We start from the raw sequence: 20,339 nt of genomic DNA, 5'->3' as shown, positions 1-20,339 counted from the left end.
TTTACCATTATTTTATGATTTTCAACATTATATGTAAGAACTCAGAAAACATCACTGGTCATTTTGTATAGTAAGCAAAATGGCTATAATTTTGCTGCAGATATTGTGACCCCTGGTCCTCATCACCACCACTTTAAAGAAAATCTCAGCCTGTAAGTTTTTCTACAATGAACCATTTAACATCAAACCACAGTTTTGCAGAAATTGTGAAAAATTGGTGGAATTCCCCTTTAATATTATAGTTTGATATAGTATTGATAAAGCAAATGCTTTCAATTTTTTTTAACTCTTTTAAAGAGTTAAAAGGAGAAATATGAGTGCCAAAGAAGATCAGAAAGATACAGGACCCCCACTCTTTCCCACCATCCCCTCATAAGGCTCAGGGAAACTTAAAGCACACCCAGATACAGACTGTCTGTCCCATATGACAAAAGGAAAAGAGCTGAGAGTGAAGCCAAATGTGCAGAAAGGCGTGTCCCTTTGTGAGAGACAGCGGGAGGGAAGCATGGTGGACCATCTCTGTCCAAATGGAGTGATTTAGCCGCCTGTCATTTCTGTCATAATGTCTGCTCATTAGGGTAATTAATCTCACTAATTAGCGCACCATCATTAATACATGTCTAATGACAAGTGCAAGAACAACAGCCACTTGAATTGCAGCATCTGCTGTCATAATCTAAATGAATTCTTCAAGAGCCTGTTGTGTTTCACATGCTAGATAAGCAAACATGTACTACATATGCGCCGATGAGAATGGATGGAATATTCCATATTAGAGCCAAGATAATTAAAAATGCAGGGATGTTTTTGCTGATTTTAAATAACCAGCATGCTGAGCCTGTAATTCCCTGTGCAAAGACTTTCTCCATTTAAAAGAGGACAGAAGACTGTACGGCTTATAATCCAGCTAAATATTCCTTAACGTAAGACTCGTCTCTGAGTGGGCTTTAATAAAAGATTCATTCTAACTTCATCCTCCAGATTAAGTTCTTATCTGGGGAAGTCAGTTGTTTGAAACAGGATGATGATTCTTTCGTTCTTTTTATTGCTACTGTTGCTATGATAGACAAGCTTTACAGAAGGTTGGCAAAAGTCCCATTCAACCTAATGAGAAACTGAAGGGATCTTTGTTTGGATTTGTTGAGTTTCCAGTTTAAAACGCTGCAGTACTGGTGTTGTACTTATTCAGAACTAGGCAGGTTGGGCATGGAAACTGCTACCATGCTAACATTAGCTCGAGGAGTGAACAAATTACTAAGTTTGTCTGAGTTAAATGTTCATGTTTAAGCAAGAACCATCAAAAGTAAAAGTACTGTGAGATTTTCTAGTTAATATCAGTGAGCACTTCCCAGGACCTTTTAGGCCTTCAGTGAAGGCCTCATGATTTCTGGACACTGTAAAATGCATCTGTAATTTTTGAATCATCATGCTTGTTGTATTTAAGCTCTGCAACTCTTGTAGTAATAATTATGTCGTTTTTAAGTTTTGGCTGGAGACAAAAGGGTTAAGAGATTTACCTGCCCAATGGAAAATGGTCCAATCAGGATTTCTTTCTCCATGTTATGTAGGGAGATTCAGTCAAGCAAGCACTTTTAATGGTTAGGACTTCAGGAGCTGGACAGAATGCCTTTATATTAGATGGCCTACCAACATAATTAGTGAGAGATAGTGGAATCAACCAATCACATTTAAATTTACATTAGGTTGGACCAATAAACTCTACTGGAAGTTCAAGATTTGAATAGCAGCAGAAGCTCCACAAGCTTTGAGAAAATATGAACTGTCTTTTACAAGCTTCAAATGTCCATGTTTAATCTAGAACAGAATAATCTGTTTGACCTCAGCCGTGAAAAACAGTTACATCTTCATGTCTTCAGCCACACATTTCTCATTAAGAGAAAGTGACTGTATGTATGTTACACATGCAAGGAATGGTGAGTGCACACATGACAAAAAGGAACAGCCAATCACAGTAAACATCATATAAAAGGCCTGTTGCTATTCATGCCTTTAACAAGACACAGCTTCAATGTGATTAAAATTATAAACAGCTGATGCTGTTTGAAAACCAAGAAACTAGCCAGCCGCCTCAAAATAAAATCTTTAGCAATAAAGTGTGATGCTAACCATGGAGGGCTGTGTCTGCAACTTGAATAGAAGGCCATGTGGTGTGTCCTAATAATGAGAAATTTTCTCATAATTATGTAATTATGACTTACTAATAATTTAAACTTACTATCTCACAAATGTTGACCTTATATTTCATAGTTATGACTCAGTATCTCACAATTCTGACTTAAGATCTCATAATAATGACTTACTATACTAAGTCTTATTGTTAGTCATTATTGTGAAATCTTAATTATGAGATACTAAGTCATAATTATGAGATTGTAAGATATAATTATGATATAGTAAGTCATAATTATGAGATACCAAGGCAAATTTATTAGATGGAATATCATTATTATGAGATAGCAAATCATAATTATGAGATTATGATTATGAATCTTAATTCTGGCATAATATCTCATTTTTATGAGAGAGGAAGTCATAATTATGAGATGCCATGTCATTATGAGATATTAAATGGCTATTTATTTTGTCTCTGTGGGGAAATGGGACTCCACAGCTTACAGAGCTGTTCTTGAATGAATATCTAGTCTATTTAGGTGAGTTTGGCTTTCTCTCATCTTCAGTAGGGAGATCTCTATCCAACAGTTCCATATTAGAGTGATTAGATGCTTCAAGAGCTTGTTTGCCTCTCTGTAACGCGTGTCCAGCCTTGTAACCGTTGCTAGGAAAGAACACATTAGTAGGAGGAGCATGAATAGATCAATTATCAGGAAGAAGCAAAAAAAAGAGAAAAAAAAGGAATTGTGTCAGTGTTTCAATCTCAGAGGTGGTGAACAGGAGGCAGGTGTGTAATCCCACACTGAGCTTGATTTAGAGGGCTAGAAGTGGGACACTGACGGCGGCAAAGCACAGGAATCATTAACGTGCACCCGCCGTCACCCCTGTAAATCACTGCGCTGTCAATAAATGTAGCCTTTAAATATTAATAAAAACTGCTCACATCCTCATATGAGGGCCCATCAGCGGTAAAATATATCCCACAGTGGTGCTTCCTATATTCGTCATCCCTGCACCTCCAGCTATGTCACCCCACTCACAGACAATCATCTACTCAGCGTTTTTTTTAGTAGGCTATTTACCAATTCACCAGCAGACTGACATCTAATACAGAAAGCCCACAGGCCTGGCCTTCATATTGAATTCACTGAGTGTATTACAGCATCCTGTTCAGGGGCTCTTTGTCTTTTAAAAACGTGCTGTAGTGGCCTCAGATTTGAGAAACTGGAAAGATGTGGGTAGATTAAAGATCATGTAAAGACAATGTAAGGATCATTGCATTAAAGTCTGTTTCTTTAAAGGATCTTAGTTGTGTCGAAGTAAGTGAAGAGCAAAGAGAAATCTGCGGCATCAGCTTGACTGAATAAATATATATATATAGGTTTATTACTGTTACTGTACCATGATACAACAGCTGCCTTACATTGTATGAACCGTTCAAAATCTTAGCATTTTCTGACTAATAAGCCATCAGAAACAAAAACTACTTTCTCATTACATGGAAGTTCTCATATTATAGAAAACTGAAGTCTGAAATTTTCCCCACCTTTTTTAGTATTTCATAGTTTGATCTAAACTAAAGCTTCAAAATGTAACGGTGCCTTTTCAGTCCAAATGATACATACACAGAAATTAATCTGCAGCCTGTTTTGAAATTATCACAAAAATGATTCACTTACATATATCTGTCATATTCGACCTACAGTAGTTTAGCCCTGCATGTTCACACTAAAGTTCTAAGGTGTGTCTTAGCCCTGAGTGCTTTTTGAATGAAGCACAATACAGGGCAGCCAATCAGCAAAGAGATCATTTACATATATCAGTCTTAAAGGGCCTATGTCCCACATTTTCCTTTTGTTTCCCCAGAGGTCCACTTGAAATAACTGTTTTGTGATGTCATAAAATTTCCATATAATTCCATGGTTGAGATTTAAACAAAATCATTCAATTTGGTTTGATGTGAAATGGTTTTCTTTACAGTGGTGATGACTAGAACCAGGGGTCCCAATGTCTACAATGCAGATATTTATTTGCTGTTCAATACCACCAGTGAATCTAAATGTGACTTCTGAGCTTCATGTAACGTTGACGATAGTATAATAATGGCCAATCTGAAAAAATAAGTTTTCTTTGGGGGCTGTTTACCTTAGAACACCTTTCACACACCCCCACCATGAATTTAAAAAAAAAATGATTAAAATATGTTTTAGACCAAAACTACTGTAATATGTCTCATCAAGCAATTCATAACCATTTCATATAATACTTTCTGAGAAGGAGCTTTTAGGAGCATTAAACTCTTTAGCTGTCTTGTTCCTGTCACCACCACTGTGAACAATTCTGACTCTATAAGTTTCTCCAGAGCAAAGCATTTCACACCAAACAACTCAGAATGATTTTGTTGACGTGTTAGCCGTTTAAGTATGCAGAAATTTGAAAATTGGTGGAGTTCCCCTTTAATGTTAATGCACATTAGTTGAATGACAAAGTTGAATTACCTCTCTTTTGATTGGCTGCCTGGCAGTAAGCCTCACTCAAAAAGCAGCCTGGGCTGAAGCACTCCTTATAACAGGGGTCTCAAACTCAACCACTAAAGGTGCCATATTAAAAGATCTCAACAAATCTGTGGGCCAGAGAAAAAAATGTTTTAATTTCATTCTTAATTAATGTTGTGCTGTAACCTGAACTGGCCACTGTTTATTCAAAATATGCAAAAACTTCAGCAGTAACATACAGACACTTGCAGTAGACCTTGAAATATTACATGAATACTTGAAATAATCAAAACTTAAACGTCCCAATGAGCTCAGTCTTTTAAACCTACCTATTTGCTTGAACTAGACACCTGACATCCTTTCTTTGCTGCAAGTTCATTCATTCTTGGGCTTTATTTGTTGAACTGCAGCTAAAATGCAGCTAGTGCGTTTGGTGATAGGTGTGGAATTGTGTAGAATTGTGTAGAATTAAGGTTTAACCGCTGTCCCATATATTATTGTTGGGGTGGGAGAGTCAGAGGGCACATTACGTTGCAGAGCATGCTGGGGACTGTAGTGTAGTGCACTGTGAAACGAGCTAATATTAATAGAAAATTAAAATACTTTTGCAGGCCGGATGGGATTGTGTTGTGGGCCTGTGTTTGACACATGGGGCTTATAACTCCAGTGTGAATGGGACAAACGGCTAAACTGCTGCAGACTGAATAGGAAGATATATATACACGATTTTATTTTTTCTGACATCAGAGAAACAATCAGTTTAAAAAGGGCTGTTTTGCAGCTTAGTTTCTATATATGGACGGTATGAACTGGGAACTGAAATATATGTTTTGAAACTTTAGTACTGTTTACTTACTGTATCAAACTCTTATTCCAAAAAAGCGAGGAAAATGTTGTTTTCCAAGTAATGGGCCCTTAGAGGGCACAGTAACAAAACCAGCCTGTTGGGAGAGAGGCTGGGAATGGTGATGTAAAAATGAATTATGACTGCTTTTGGTACAGAAGCCCACAGTGCTGTGATAAACTGATGTCAAGGAACATAATAAAACACAACAAAAATGCAGGATATGGACCCTTCAAAGTGTAGCAATAAATGTAAGAATGTGTATGTATTTATATTTATCTGTAGACACTTTTATGTGTATGCACTCATTTGAGTAGCTATTACATCACTCAGGTCGTAGATTTGCATCCTACAAACACTGCAAACACTCCATAAACCTGACAGGTACTTTTTGTTGTTGTTTCTTCTCTGTGTGAGTGTAAAATTTCAGATGCAGCATCATAGACGTCTCTTCCAGAGCTGAATGTAAATGTTCACATTTAAGTTATTGAAAAATTGGTGTTTTTTGTCACGCAGCTGTCAGTTCGGAGCCTGTCGGTGAAAGCAGGGTCATATCCCCCAGGGGTGAGTGACCTGGCGGATAAAAGCCCCCGCGGAGGCCAGCTGGACTTCAACTTCGAGCTGTGGGTCCCCTCACTCTGAGGAATTTACATAACAACATAACAGACTGTATTCATGAGGCCGCGAGCGTGTCGGGCCCAGCTCAAGCGGGACAGGCCCTCTGATTTCAGCTCAGCATCAATATTTTGGCCCAGGGCCGGCGTGAGGGATTACGACTTGGCTGTGAAAGGTATTTGTCCATCCTCAGCTTTAGTCTTTGCACACATGTAGTTTGTGTGGCATTAAAGGGAAATTCCACCAATTTATCAACATTTGTGCATAATTAAATCGTTGAAAAGGAATTCCAGTGATTTTTCAAAATGTTTGCGTAGTTCAGTAAGATGTAAAGAAAGTCATTCTAAGTGCTTTGCTGTAAAATGGTTAATTGTAGAGAAACTTATCGACTTGGATTTCTTTATGGTGGTGTTCACAGAAAACTAGGGGTCTCAGTTCCAACAACACAAATATAGGCATTTTATTTACTACATCTCCTAAAATCCCCAGTAAGTGTCTTCTGTAATGTTGATAATGGTAAAATAGTAGTAAATCTAGAAAAAAAATATGTTTTATTTGGGACTAGAAGTATTTTATGTTATAATTTTAGTGGGATGGCTTTCGGAGGAATTTCACTTGTGGTTTGAGGTGAAATGTGCTGTTCTACAGAAATGTATTGAGTATTGAATTTTTCATAGTGGACGTCTGAAAGGTTTAATGCCTCTAAAAGCTGTCTCACAGAAAATAATACATGAAATGGTTATGAATATGTTGCCTGATGGCCAAAAATGTATTTGTAAAACACATTCACAGTGGTGGAGCACATGCAGCGTGTTATAAGGCAAAATAGTTCCCAAAAAACTATACCACTATTTTATCCTCATAAACATCACATATAAAAGCTCAGATGACGTGTGCAAGAGTTTATATCTCAACCATTGAATTACACAGATATTTTGGAAAATCAGTGTACAATCTGTAGAAATTTAAGCAATATTGCAACAAGGAGCTCTGAAATGTGGTGTGCAGGATGTCTTTATATTAACTTAATTTGCAGTCAGAACCATTACTGAGCTTAAAAAGTTTTTAGAGAGTGATTCTTGGCATCAGGTTGTGTGAGCAAGAGAGAGACAAAGTCAGAGAGAGAGAGAGAGAGAGAGAGAGAGACTGATTGTCTCTCAGGCTAATGGTATTGTATCTAATTACGTAGGCTGCAATTAAAGATGGCCAGCAATCATGGATAATTTGAGAAGTTTTCTCATTAAGTAAATTGATAATTAGAAAAACTCTGAGCCTGAGGGGGTAAGGATCTACATTATTTGTTCACTTAACGAAAACATTTGAACCTAAATGCTATTAATAGTTACTATCAAACACATAAACATATAGAGTTGAATACATGATAGGCCTGTCTGGACCCTTTTATTGTGCGAAAGAAAAAATGCAACATGAGCTCACATTTCATAGTAAGTTATGTACTGTTTATAACTTAGAAGCTGAGCACTGCCAAGAGGTGGCAGAGATCTGTTCGCCGTACTGTGGCTGAATAAAGGTCCACTAGCTCCATCTGCAGGACATGCACAGGGGGAAACGGTCCTGGCCTTAAGAGGCTGATGGAAAAGCACCTTCCCCAAGACAACTGACCTGATTAGACCCATATCAGCATTTTAAGATACAATTTGTGTGTTTGTCTGTGAATTTTATGCAATAATCTCATAAAAATTCTGAATGAACTGATTCTCTGAAACAAAAAGCTCTTTCAGTTGTCTTCATTTTTCTCTCAACAGCAAAAAAAAAAAACAAAAAAACAAGAACTTGCTCTTCTTAATGCTTAGCATATCACTGAATATTAGGCCTCCAAATCTCATCTATGCATCATGCTGGCATGCCATAACATGTAACTGTAGCACAAAACTAGCACAAATTTGCATTTCTAGGGCCAATAATACAGTACATGTGATCTTTTGTCACCCTAAACCCCTAAAAAAGTGATTCTTCAAGGGTTCTTTAGTAAAGGCAATGTTTACACATAAAACCAACTCAGTTTTAACTCAAATTCTGTGCATAAACTGTGTTTGCATGGTTAATGGCTCTTTTTGCACAGATATCTTCTGTACTGTGCAATATCTGAGAACCCACCCTTCATTTATTTAAAATCCAGTAAAATGGCCATTAGATACAAGATGTTCATTCTTCAGCAACAGGAAACATAATTTAAAAGAAAATTACAGAGAAGCCTCAACAACTTAATATAATATCACATCACTTATATCACGTTACTATTTAGTTTCTACTCTTTGTTTTTATTACAGCTTCCATTCTTTTCAGGAGACTTGCTTTCAGGTTTTCAACATGCAGGGATATTTTTCCTCACCTTCAAGGTTTGGTCTTAGAAGTTGGTTGTATTTCTGCTTCTCATAATCCAAGTAATCCCATACACTCTGGGGTCGTCAGTCCATTGTTCTGAGAACATCAGAAGCTTCTTTATTTAATTTGCTATTTTTTTTTTGTCTTATTTTTGTCTTTTATTCAGATCTGAAGCAAGAGTGGGACCCGATTTACTCTTTAAAAAAGCAAGTACTGTTTATCTGATGGTGATAGTTAGGATAGATAGGGTCTATCAGGTCTTGCGCAATTGTTTGGAGACCCATTTTCTTTAAATATTTGTATCATTTTTGAGCTCCAGTTTTGGAAACTTCTGTTTTTTCACTCATTATCCTTTGACTTTCTCCTTCCTTATGCAAAGGAAGGAGGTCTTTGACTTTTGCACTTTACTGTAGACTTAATTCTTCTCCAAATACCCAGCAATCCAAGCTGTTAATTCAGGCAGGGGCACTACCACTATATATGTAGGCATTAATCTGACACTCCAACAGTATCCTTCTTATCAACATCGTTTTGGTATGCTGTCACACTATGACTGTGTATGTATCTAGTACTATGACTATGTATCAGTCACTCTGATTTTACTCCCATTATTCTTTTTTTTAATGAAAACCACAAAAATCTTGAATCTTTATGATTCCAGGAGGCCTCAAAGCCAATACCTGAGGGCTGGCAATCCGAGTTCAAGGTCAAATCGTGACTCCTTCTCATGTATAATAAAGAGCTATAGCTTTACACACATTCTAATGATAAGCATCTTCCACAAAACACTCCTTTCTTTCGGCCATTACTTTGATCGTGCACGTACATCTACTTCAGCTGGTCAACCATGGGCCCATCCCTCACCCCCGCTGCCACCACAGCGAAGAAGAAGCTGGGCAGCAGTGAGCGGATATAGAGGGCAGCCCAGGGGATGGGGTGAGCCACAAGCACCTCTTTCCTCCTGCCGTTCACCACCTTCACAATCTCACTGGCCAGGTCATTGGGGTTCACACCGTGTGTCTTCAGCTTTCTCAAAATGTCTACAGATAAAGAGACGAAGACACGATTGAACAAGTTGCTAGTGAAGTGAGGAAAACATGAGGCCTGCAAAAAACAAAGTCTCTCACATCAAAGCAATAAATCCTCCTTTTTTCTTTGATAAGATTACTTGTCTAAGAATATTTTGTTTATTGTGACAGTTAATATTTTAATTGTTCAGCAATAAAATCAACCTATCCCAAATGTAGTCAATCAGCCAAGAGATGTTTGGTGTCCAAGTTTTGCTTTTTTAGTTCAGAACTGCAGCTGCTAACAAACATTGGATGTCAATAGTCACCAAAACAGTTTCCACAAATCCATGCCAAAATCTTCACATATTTACTTCAAATTACATCAATTTAGCAAAATGGCATAGAAAGACATTATTTACAAGTTTAAGCTAAAATTAAGAACTATGAGTACCACTTTAGAACAAGGCTACCCTTATAAGTGGTTTATAAATGGTTTAAAATGAGTTTATTAATGGTTATTAATTAGGTCATAAACACCTTAAAAATCATTAGGAAACAGTTGTAACACATTAATAAAAGGTTATATCTGCTGTTATATCTGATGAAGCTAACAGTTTTGATGATGACTGATGGAGAAGACAAAGTAAGATAAGCAACCAGCAAAAAGTGCGGTTTAACTACACACTTTAGTAGTTCTTTAGTAGAGAAAACTGCTCTATATAGAACCATATAGAAAACTGTTCTATATAGAATACTCAAAGAACCCTTTATATGATTAAATCATCATGAAATTGTTCTTCAGATTGATGGGGAATAGAACCTTTTTGAAAAGGGTTCTGTATAGCACCAATAAGGGCTCTTCTATTGTAACAAGCCTGACATTGTAACAATAGAAAAACCCTTTTTGGTGCTATACAGAACCTTTTTCAAAATACAAATATATCTATTTACAATATTGTAAATACGTACTTATAGTATAACAATCTAATACAATATAGACACAAATAGGGCATTGATTGAAAATGTAGAAACTGCACTTTCAATAGAATGTCTTGGTTTATTTTAATCATCTACGAGTGGGAAATAATTACTGTAACGCTACAACATATCTGGCAACAACTGTGACTTCTAAGCATTTAAAATACTTTCAGTTCTAAGTTCTTGACATGATCTTATCTTGCCCTGTTGTGACAATGAGCTGCTCAGAAGCTGAACAGGAGAGTTTATTCTGGCATATTTCCTGTGTTGAAGGCGTGTTGAAGAATGTGTAAGTAGGTTCAGAGTTGTCTAGAAACAGAACCGGAATGGTTACGTCGGCAGTCGTTTGAGTGACTTTGCATGTTTTCATGTGTTACTGTATAATTACTCACATGCCCACAGGGCGTTGGTGGGCTGGAAGTTGGAGGGGGTGGGGTCCTGGGTGGTGGCGTTAATGAAGGTGTGGCTGATCGTACTGACGGAGATGCCGTACTCCTCCACCTCCGCTCTCAGACAGTCGAAGAAGGCCTGCACAGCGTGTTTGGAGGGAGCGTCTGAACAGAAGCAAAACAGTGACTGTGTAACACGCTTGTGTAATAATATTGTGTGTCATGCCAGGATTTTGGCAGTTCAATGTAACATTATATGTCATGCTGAGTGGTTTTAGGTTTTATAGCTAGAAATTTATGAAAATAAACCATTTTGATTTCTTCTCTTTCATTTTATTAGATTTAAATATAATGCTGTTTGACATTTTATGGAAAGCTCATATATAAATCTTACAAGAACTGCGGAATGGGACAGCCAGTCTCCCTTGGATGCTGTTGACAAGTACAAAGTGACCTGTTCTCCGGGCAACCATCATTGGCAGAATGCCTGAATTAAAATCAAAGCATTATTTTAACAGTCATCACCAACTATCTGATTGAAATGGCAGGTAATCTTGCAAAATCTTTACCTACACTCTTAAAAACGATGGCAATACTTCTTTTCAGAACCATGAGTTCTATATAGAACCATTTAATGCTTAAATGGTACTTTGCATGGTGAAACTGATCTTCAGATTTATGGAAAATGTGTTGTATATGGTTCTATATAGAGCCTTTTTTTAAAAAAAATGGTTCTACATAGCGCCAAAAATGGTTCTTCATTTGTTACAAGCTTGACATCATAACAAAGAAGGACCCTTTTTAGTGCCTTTTAGGAGTCGTTGTACTAAATAGAACCATTCCCTTGACTAAAGAACCCTGGAAAAAAATCTTTTTTAAGAGTGTATGGTACATTAAAGTGGTAGTTTGATAAAAAGTCAAATTTACACAATTTGCATCTTACCCAATATGTAGTAGATCATCAATGACATGTTTGGTGTCCTATGTTTGGTTTTTAATTTTGCACTGGAGCTAAGAGGCTAATCTAGCTAATGAGTACCCCACCAATTAGCATTGTGCAAACTACTTGCCTAATCTATTTCATATTTGCTTCAAATCATGTTGAGTGGTTAGGTGTTCTCAAATAGACTTCATTATGTGGGTTCTGTATGACACTGTTTTCCAAACAAATGCCTGAAAATATATCACTTTTGTAAGACGCTACTTGTATGGTGCTTTTATTACTTGTTAGCTACATTAGCCTTGCTGCAAAACTAAAGAAGCAAACTTTGGACACCAAACACAGAGTACTGTACGAAAGTAAAAAATGACCCTTCATTTATTTAACTTACAATGAAAACAGACATTAAGTACAAGTTGCTGATTTTTCTGGAGGTATTTCTGAGGAGATTTAATAATAGTATTAAAGAAGAAGTATGTCAAAGAACAATATGAAAAAACAGGAGTCTCCAAAACTGGGGTTTGATCAAAAGATGTGGAGAAAATGGGACTCCTACAACTATGCAAGACCTGGTAGACGATATATATATATATATATATATATATATATATATATTATATATATATATATATATTGAACAGGACTCTGCTTATCTTACGGACTACATTTGGGGTCAGTGGGAAATTACATGAATTAGATTTTTTGAATTAGCCAAATGACTTTCCAGAACAGTAATAGCTACCTTTGGCCAAAGTGATCGGCCCAAAGTAGTTCACGTCCATGACGGTTTTGTCCATGTCCAGGGAGAGGTTCTGAACTGGGGCTTTGACCTTCATGCTGCTGTTGCATATCAGAATGTCCACACAGCCGTAGCACTCCCCGATCTCTGTGATCACTTCCACCATGCTGTCTATATCACTGAAGTCCAGCAGCACCAGCTTGGGTGTGAAGGTCTTTGACAGGAAACACAGATAGCAGCCATCAGAGGGATGGAAACCAGAAGCCATTATAACAGTTGGAAACAGTCATAATGAGCCCCATGCTGAGGGAAAAAAAGACTGTGGGGCTGAAACTTTATGGAAATGCTGTGTGACCTTGCGGTGTGGTTATCACGTTTGAAGTGCTTCAATGAGAGTTAATCATTTGCAAACATGACATAGCCAATCACATTTGTGACTTATGAAGCTAAATATGAAGGTCCACTTTATAAAATCTAGTCTGTGGTTATTAAGATGACTTGCATCACAGCATGGCAACCACAACTTCTAACACACCCTTGAAAATTACAGTTTACCTTATTTCCCAGGTAGTTTGGCTTGTTCATGATTATATGACCAAACATTAAAAATCTATGAACTTACTGGAATTTCACATGCTTTAAATGCTTTGTAGAGGGGTGGTATGGAAGAGCGGAGCTTCACATGAATAACACAAGAATACAGAATGGTTTCTCTTTGGGACATTCAGATACTTTTTATTTAGAAATGAGTGCATGTCTGTGATAGTAAGCCCACTCACTAGCTATGTTTGTCCCCAACATTGGTGAACATCCAGTATGCTAACAACAGAATATGCTAACTTTAGCACTGCACACCGTTTGCCGTGATTAAACAAATATCTCAGACATTATCAGTTATATAAGCACTGCATAAATTAATTTGTCTTCAAACCTTTAAAAAGTAATCTGCATGCTAGTCTTATGTAGGAGTTAGGCAGGCTGTCTAAATCCATTGTTCACCAAAGCTTAACTGAGGGTGCAATGTATGCTACCACTGTATAACCAGGTCTGAGCATCTAGTCATCTGGAACTATTAAACTATGAGTAATTATAGCCTTATTTTATGAACTGCTTCATACTGAATGTATGAATATGAGTAAAATTTTGTATCTTGGAATCAAACATTTTGCAAACAGCACTGGAGAGAATCATTTAGATACGACTATGTTTAGCAATGCTAAGAAGTTGAGCTTTAGCACTGTCCATTTAGCATTTTGGATAGACTGTAGATTGTTAACATCTACCATAATTTCTGCCATGTCCTTAGAAACTAATAAAGTTACTGTCTGTCTATCCATCTATCTATCTATCTATCTATCTATCTATCTATCTATCTATCTATCTATCTATCTATCTATCTGTCTGTCTATCTATCTATCTATCTATCTATCTATCTATCTGTCTGTCTGTCTGTCTGTCTATCTGTCTGTCTGTCTGTCTGTCTGTTTACCCTATATGTCCTAAAGTTTAATTTCATTAATGAAATTAATGAATTTAATTACTTTAAGAAGCACATCTGGCTGACACAGATAATCACATACACACATTGTGTAATCTCCAAAAAAAGCATTGACTAGTTGAAGGGGTTGCTCTGAAGGAGCCGTAGCCTAAGGTCACCATTCCCAATGCCAAGCATCAGCTAGAGGGGTACAAAGCCCCCAGCACTGGGCTGAGCAGCAGTGGAACTGCATTTACTGGAGTGATGGAACACCATCCAGTACCTTTGGCATGAGCTGGAGTGACATTTATTTTCCAGAACTAATCAAACAACATCTTGGATGCTCTTGTGGCTGAATTCAATCAAATCCTCACAGCAATGTTCCAACATCTAGTGTAAAGCCTTCTCAAAAGAATAACAATCATATTTCACTCCATTCAGTTGCACATTGATTCCAGTGGATCCAAAACCAGAGATGATGGGAATCGCAGTGATGTGAAAGGTAATATATTCGTTTCAGAGTGTTCTGGAATTTGTAAGATAGCAGTAGATACATTGCTGTCAGGGAGGATATCCTGCCATTGTTCATCAAAGAAGAGGAAAAGAAGATTGCGACACACAGATATAGTTTGAAGCACAAGCATTTAGGAGCCCGAAAAAAGAAAAATAAAATGTGGAAAAGGTCATGACTCTTCTGCTCAAAGCTCTGCGTGTCCTTGGCGGTGGTCCTTCCTGTCTTCTTTGTCTGGTATAAAGATAGGGCGTCTAACCCAGGTATGCAGATAAATACATGACGTCAAACTCACAGTCCATACGGCTCTCTGATTTAAGCTTTACTCACTTTGCTGGGGTCTGCGGCACTGCACAGTGAGTCACTCAGAGACTCCAGCTTATCCCAGCTGGGTCCACACAGCACCAACCGCGCACCTCCCTCATGAAGCAGCCTGGCACACTCTGAAACAGAGAGAGAGAGAGGGAGAGAGAGAGAGAGAGAGAGAGAGAGAGAGAGAGAGATATCAGCAAACACACGACATATCAAATTCAAAGACATTCTGAAATTCATGTTTCTACTGTTTATTCAAATTGCTACGCTGATAATAACAGAATTTGTAATGAATTTCTATTCCAGTGGTTTGAGACATTTGGACCCCACTGTTAATAGGTTGATGAGAACATTGAACACATTCTCTATCCAGAACAAATGTAAAACATAAAATCTAGAATGTATTGTAAGTTTTGCACAGGACTCATTTGAAAACGTACAGAAGTATGTTTTCAGTAGAGGAACGAGTGCTCAAACCTTTGCATATGACTGTATATGGGTTATTTCACTGTGATATTGTGGATTTATATGGAAAAAAAATCAAGCAAAAAGTTTTGTAATCATAAATGAAAGGTTTTACTCATCTTAAATATCAAACCACGTCTTAAATTATTTTACTGTTTCTTTACTGAGCTTGTATTAAGTATACAATGAGTTTTTATTAGGTTTGTCAAACAAACCGCAAACCTCAATGGAAAAAATAAACATTAGACTATCAAACAGTTGTATCACTCCCATAAATGCTAATATGAAAAAAACACATAACTGTCCTTATTCAGATAAATGTCTTAGGGTTTAAGGAGAAATGAGTCCCCTTTGAAGACAATGTGAGGTCAACAAGGCCTCTGAAATGGATTTTTAGTTTATGCCACTTTGAATGCAGGGATAGATTACTGACTGCCAGGGGCCTCAGACCACAAAGCCCGAGGGCACTCAAATACTTGGGGGCAATCGCCCGCAGATATAAGCATTATATGAATGAATAACCATTGAATATGTACAAATGACTAAATAAATTAAATAAAACAAGAAATGTTATTTGTTCTCAAGCCACTTAGGTTTTATATTATCACTGAATTTGTTTCTGCTATTCAAGCAGCATGTTTTGCCCTTCGATGTGTGTAGGAATATTTCTGTTTCCGCATTCAACAGACTTTGACTAGCATTGATTTTGAACATAATGATCAAATCTCAGGCAGATAAGTTACCAAAAAATTATATAAATAGGTAATTACAGTACTTTATTAATAACCTCTTGATGTTCCCAAAAATATAAAACATCTCAAAATACCTTCTGGTGCCCAGCTTAAAGTATTTCAATGTGCATTGTTTAAGTTAATATTGAATAAAGTAACAGCAGTTATTAACATAAACAAGTGATTCCAAATGTTTGAACACTAAGGTATTTTTCTTTTATTTCTTTATTTTACAGTTTACTCATTTATTTATTATTTAGCACATTACATTACATTACCTTACCACATAAAATGTTATTTCAATCTTGGGATGCAAAATCTGTATGCCATATGCGCCAGTCACTGTTCTGAAAGGCCTTCCTGCTCTGTTTAGCTTTCTCCTACAGCTTTCTCTGTGTTTAACCATAGTTGTACAAAGGTCTTGGAAATAACGCACTTAAAATAACACTTGTCTGCTCTATTTGTGCTCTGTCCCTAATAGAAAAGGCCACATGTCATGATTCATGCTTTCTACAAATACTATTTGACTGAGTTTACTTTCTGGAAAAAGTATTGAGTCATAGACTCACACAATTAATAAGCAACTCAAAGTGCAGTACATAAATCACTTAAAGAAATTCAAAGAACTGATTGAGCTTTGTTGTTTTTATATTGCCCACCCCGACCAGGGTCCTTTCTGAGTGGAGTTTGCATGTTCTCTCCGTGTCTGTGTGGGTTTCCTCCGGGTGCTCCCACAGTCCAAAAACATGAAGTCAGGCTAATTGGACACACTAAACTGCCCCTAGGTGTGAGTGAATGTGTGGATGTATATATGTGTGTATGTCTGTCTGTCTGCCCTGCGATGGACTGGTGACCTGTCCAGGGTGTATCCTGCCTTCTGCCCAGTGGCCGCTGGGATAGGGCCCCTTGCGGCCCAGAAGGATAAGCGGTTTAGAAAATGTGTGTGTGTGTGTGTGTGTGTGTGTGTGTGTGTGTGTGTATTGCCCACCCTAAATGATATGTTTTATATTCTGAACGTTACAACAAATAATAACAAAAAAAATTATATTTCTGAAATGTATCTACTTTTGTATTTACTTTACTTTCAATGTAAGTAAATGTAACAAGATTTTATTACAAGCAATTCTGGAACTTTTCTACTGGGCTATTGATCATAAAATTTTGACACAATGTAAAGGAAGGTGTTCAAGTGAGGTAGAAAAACAAAAATGGAAAAAATAGAGATAGATGAGTCTAAATATTGAAATCCTGACTCTGTAAAATACCAAAAAATGCATTTGCACACTCATAGGAAGGCCTATACATGAAGACATAGTCTGCATTAAAAAAAAAAATCATCGTGAGGGGATAAATAAAAGTATAGGGGAATATTACCGCTTCCCATTCCAGACACGGCATCCGTAATCACCACCACTTTGTTCCGCACTATGGTCTTGGACATGAGCTGGATGACCTCATTGTAAATGTAGTAGAATCCGGCGAACACCACCACCAGCAGGGGCAATATCATCACAGATGGGAGACCCATCTGCAGAAAAAAAAAAAAAAATAAATAAAAAATAATGCAAGGTTTATCTGGCGTGCGTGTAATACTCTACACTACCACCAAACAAAACAGACATAATCATTTAAACTGACCTTTGAAGGGAATTCGTGACTCATTGCTTTGTGCGTTAGGCCTGCTTTCTAAACTCACTCTCCTCTCTGATGACAGCAGAGCACATGGGAAGTGGGTGGGATTGATGATAAAGCTGTCATGCTGTTGACATTCATTTCAAGTGGGCCAAATACAAACACTTCAGACAATCCCTGCAAGCGTCCATTTTATCTATTCATCCATGCTTTTCATGTGATGATCGAATTAAAGCTACATATATTCTCGTATGTGTATTTTTGTTGTTATGCATACAGAAGAACTACGACATGACACAAAAGATCACATTTTAAAGAAACAGTTCACTGAAAAATACAACATTTTCCCCAAATGTATCTTTGTGTCTTAAGTTTGTTTCTTTAGTCTTGCATACTTACGTGGCTAATGTAGCTAAAGCTAATGGAATTCTATGTCTCCCAAAATCCCTTCTGTTATAGCTCCAAAGCAAGGCTAAAGCATTAAACTCCAAACCTCAAACACCAAACGAGTCTTGGCCAATCAGTAAGAGACAAATTCAGTAAACTTCATTTTTTGGTGAACTAACCCTTTAAGAAACAACTGTCTGCTCACTGAACTGTGATCTAATCAGCAGACTAATGAAACAAAGGCAAAGCAACAGAGTAGAGAGACAATAACATGATCAGCAACTGCTCAAAATGATTTTATCTTACAGCACATTTCTCAGTTATCTACGACGCTTGTGTACTGATAGCACGGCTGTCACTATTGCCATGTAAAGAGTGGTTGAGGACATGGTTCTAAATATACATTGCCCTAGACTAATCTGTTGCCACAAATGCCATGCTGTGCGACACTGGATATTCAAGGAGAGAGGACTGGGATACTGTACATTCACATTTTGTTCTTAGTATTCTTAATCATACAGTGTTTTTTTTTAATCTTTGAAATCACAGAGGGTTTATTCCTGCTTGTTTTGAAACGCACCCCTGAGCATAACACAAGTTTACAGAGCTTCAGTTCTGCCCACACACATACGCAAGCAGACACGCAGAGCCGTAATCTGTCTTATTTTCAGTTCACTTACAGTGGGAGTGAGGAGTTAAGCCTCCAGTGGAAAAGTCTGTTGTTTTCCGCTTAGGTAACCAGCTTGAACCCTTTCTTCCTCCTGGCCCATTCACAGCCCCCCAGTCTCAGTCTCAGTCTCTCTCTCTCTCTTTCTCTCCCTCCCTCTCTCTCTCTCACTGGCAGCAGGGGCAGCTTGTCAGGATCTAGGGTCTTTTAATAGCATGTAGCTGACTCAGTGATTTTTAATGTGTGTTGTAGTTGAGCATGTGGATGACAACCAAGAAGATGACAAATGGTGTCTCCTACAGAAGGCTGACTTCATAGAATGAACCCTGAATCTCCCCTAGTGCACGAAGAGCTTCATATTTAGTCTTTGATAAAAAAAGAGAACGTTTCAGCTCCGCAAATGCAGAGCAGATGTAAAATTAACTACTGTAAAATACAATATAATACTACTACTACGATCGCTACTACTACTGCTAATATTAATAATAATAATAATAATAATAATAATAATAATAACAATATAAGCGTTTATTAAATGTTTCCTTATATATGACCTTTCTGAAGTTTAGTTAAATATATTCACCCCTGGTCAAATTAATTGTTTTATTAATTTTCTAAGGGAAAATAAGTTAAATTTAAAATAAGTTTAAAATAAGTAAAATAACTTATTTAAGTTTGTTCTCTTTACAGAAAACAAACTTAAATATGGCATTTTTCTGCTAATTTTATTGTGCAATTTCTATTTATTCACTGAGTTAAACATACTGGGAAAAACATATAATATAAAATGTGTAACAACTTTTGCACAAGCCGCATTTAATATTTTGTTCATATATATTAATATAATATTCACCATTTTTAATATTAATATGTTATGATAACATATGTTAAATCCATCAAACAAACACTAAGTGTGCATTAAGATGTGCTGTGTGTTCTCTGTAGAGAGACAAGTGACTTACTTTCACTTAGAAAATCAACAACACATGTCATTTGTCCAGGGGCACCCAGACATGATTGTAGATACATACCTATGCAGATCTCACATGGTACTGTACAAAAGTCAGACACAATCCTTTCATTTATTTGATTTCCAGTCAAACAGCCATTAAGTACAATTTACACATTTTTCAGGAAACACAGGCTATATTTAACATATATGTTCTGCTCAAAACGTGTAATGCTGGTGCCCCTGGAAAGACTCTACCAACCAAGTTTTATACATCATGCAGTAGCCACTGGAAAATGTTTAATTGCAAACAAATTCAAATTCAAAGAAGAAATTCAAATTAAAGGAAAATTCAGGAGAAAGACCTCAGACACACTACTGGAAAGATCAAAATGTATTTAAGCAATAATAAATAGAAGAATGGACCGACCAGTGTCCAAGATCTCAACATCGTTGAATGTGGTTGGAATTACTTGGATTGTGAGAAGTAGATAATGCAACCAACTTCTAAGACTGAAAGACTGAACTTTGGAGGGAGGTGTTTATTAGAACCCCTGAGAAACTATCCTTTAGAAAAACTGCGTCTCTAGAAATGAATAAAATTTGTAAAATTTGTGATTAAAAAGGCAAAGGATGCAAACACTAAACACTGAAGACTTGTGTGTAATTTTCCACACACACACATTATATATATATATATATATATATATATATATATA

General features: G+C 37.0%; 1 protein-coding gene across 1 annotated transcript; it reads right to left on the bottom strand.

Annotated features, from left to right (window-relative positions):
* Window positions 1-8,774: 8,774 nt before the first annotated feature.
* dhrs7cb (dehydrogenase/reductase (SDR family) member 7Cb) lies at window positions 8,775-18,848 on the bottom strand. The gene is made up of 7 exons (XM_036572927.1): window positions 18,685-18,848; window positions 17,360-17,513; window positions 14,808-14,920; window positions 12,493-12,703; window positions 11,205-11,297; window positions 10,814-10,975; window positions 8,775-9,473 (listed from the first exon to the last, which is right to left on the bottom strand). The coding sequence occupies exons 2-7, from the start codon at window positions 17,511-17,513 to the stop codon at window positions 9,262-9,264; spliced, it is 945 nt and encodes a 314-aa protein (XP_036428820.1). The 5' UTR covers window positions 18,685-18,848; the 3' UTR covers window positions 8,775-9,261.
* Between the last annotated feature and the right edge of the window lie 1,491 nt (window positions 18,849-20,339).

Source organism: Colossoma macropomum, unplaced genomic scaffold (assembly GCF_904425465.1).
Source record: "Colossoma macropomum unplaced genomic scaffold, Colossoma_macropomum, whole genome shotgun sequence".
Taxonomy (NCBI): Eukaryota; Metazoa; Chordata; class Actinopteri; order Characiformes; family Serrasalmidae; genus Colossoma; species Colossoma macropomum.
The sequence above is the reverse complement of the archived record's forward strand: the minus strand, read 5'-3'. Positions and strand labels throughout refer to the sequence as shown.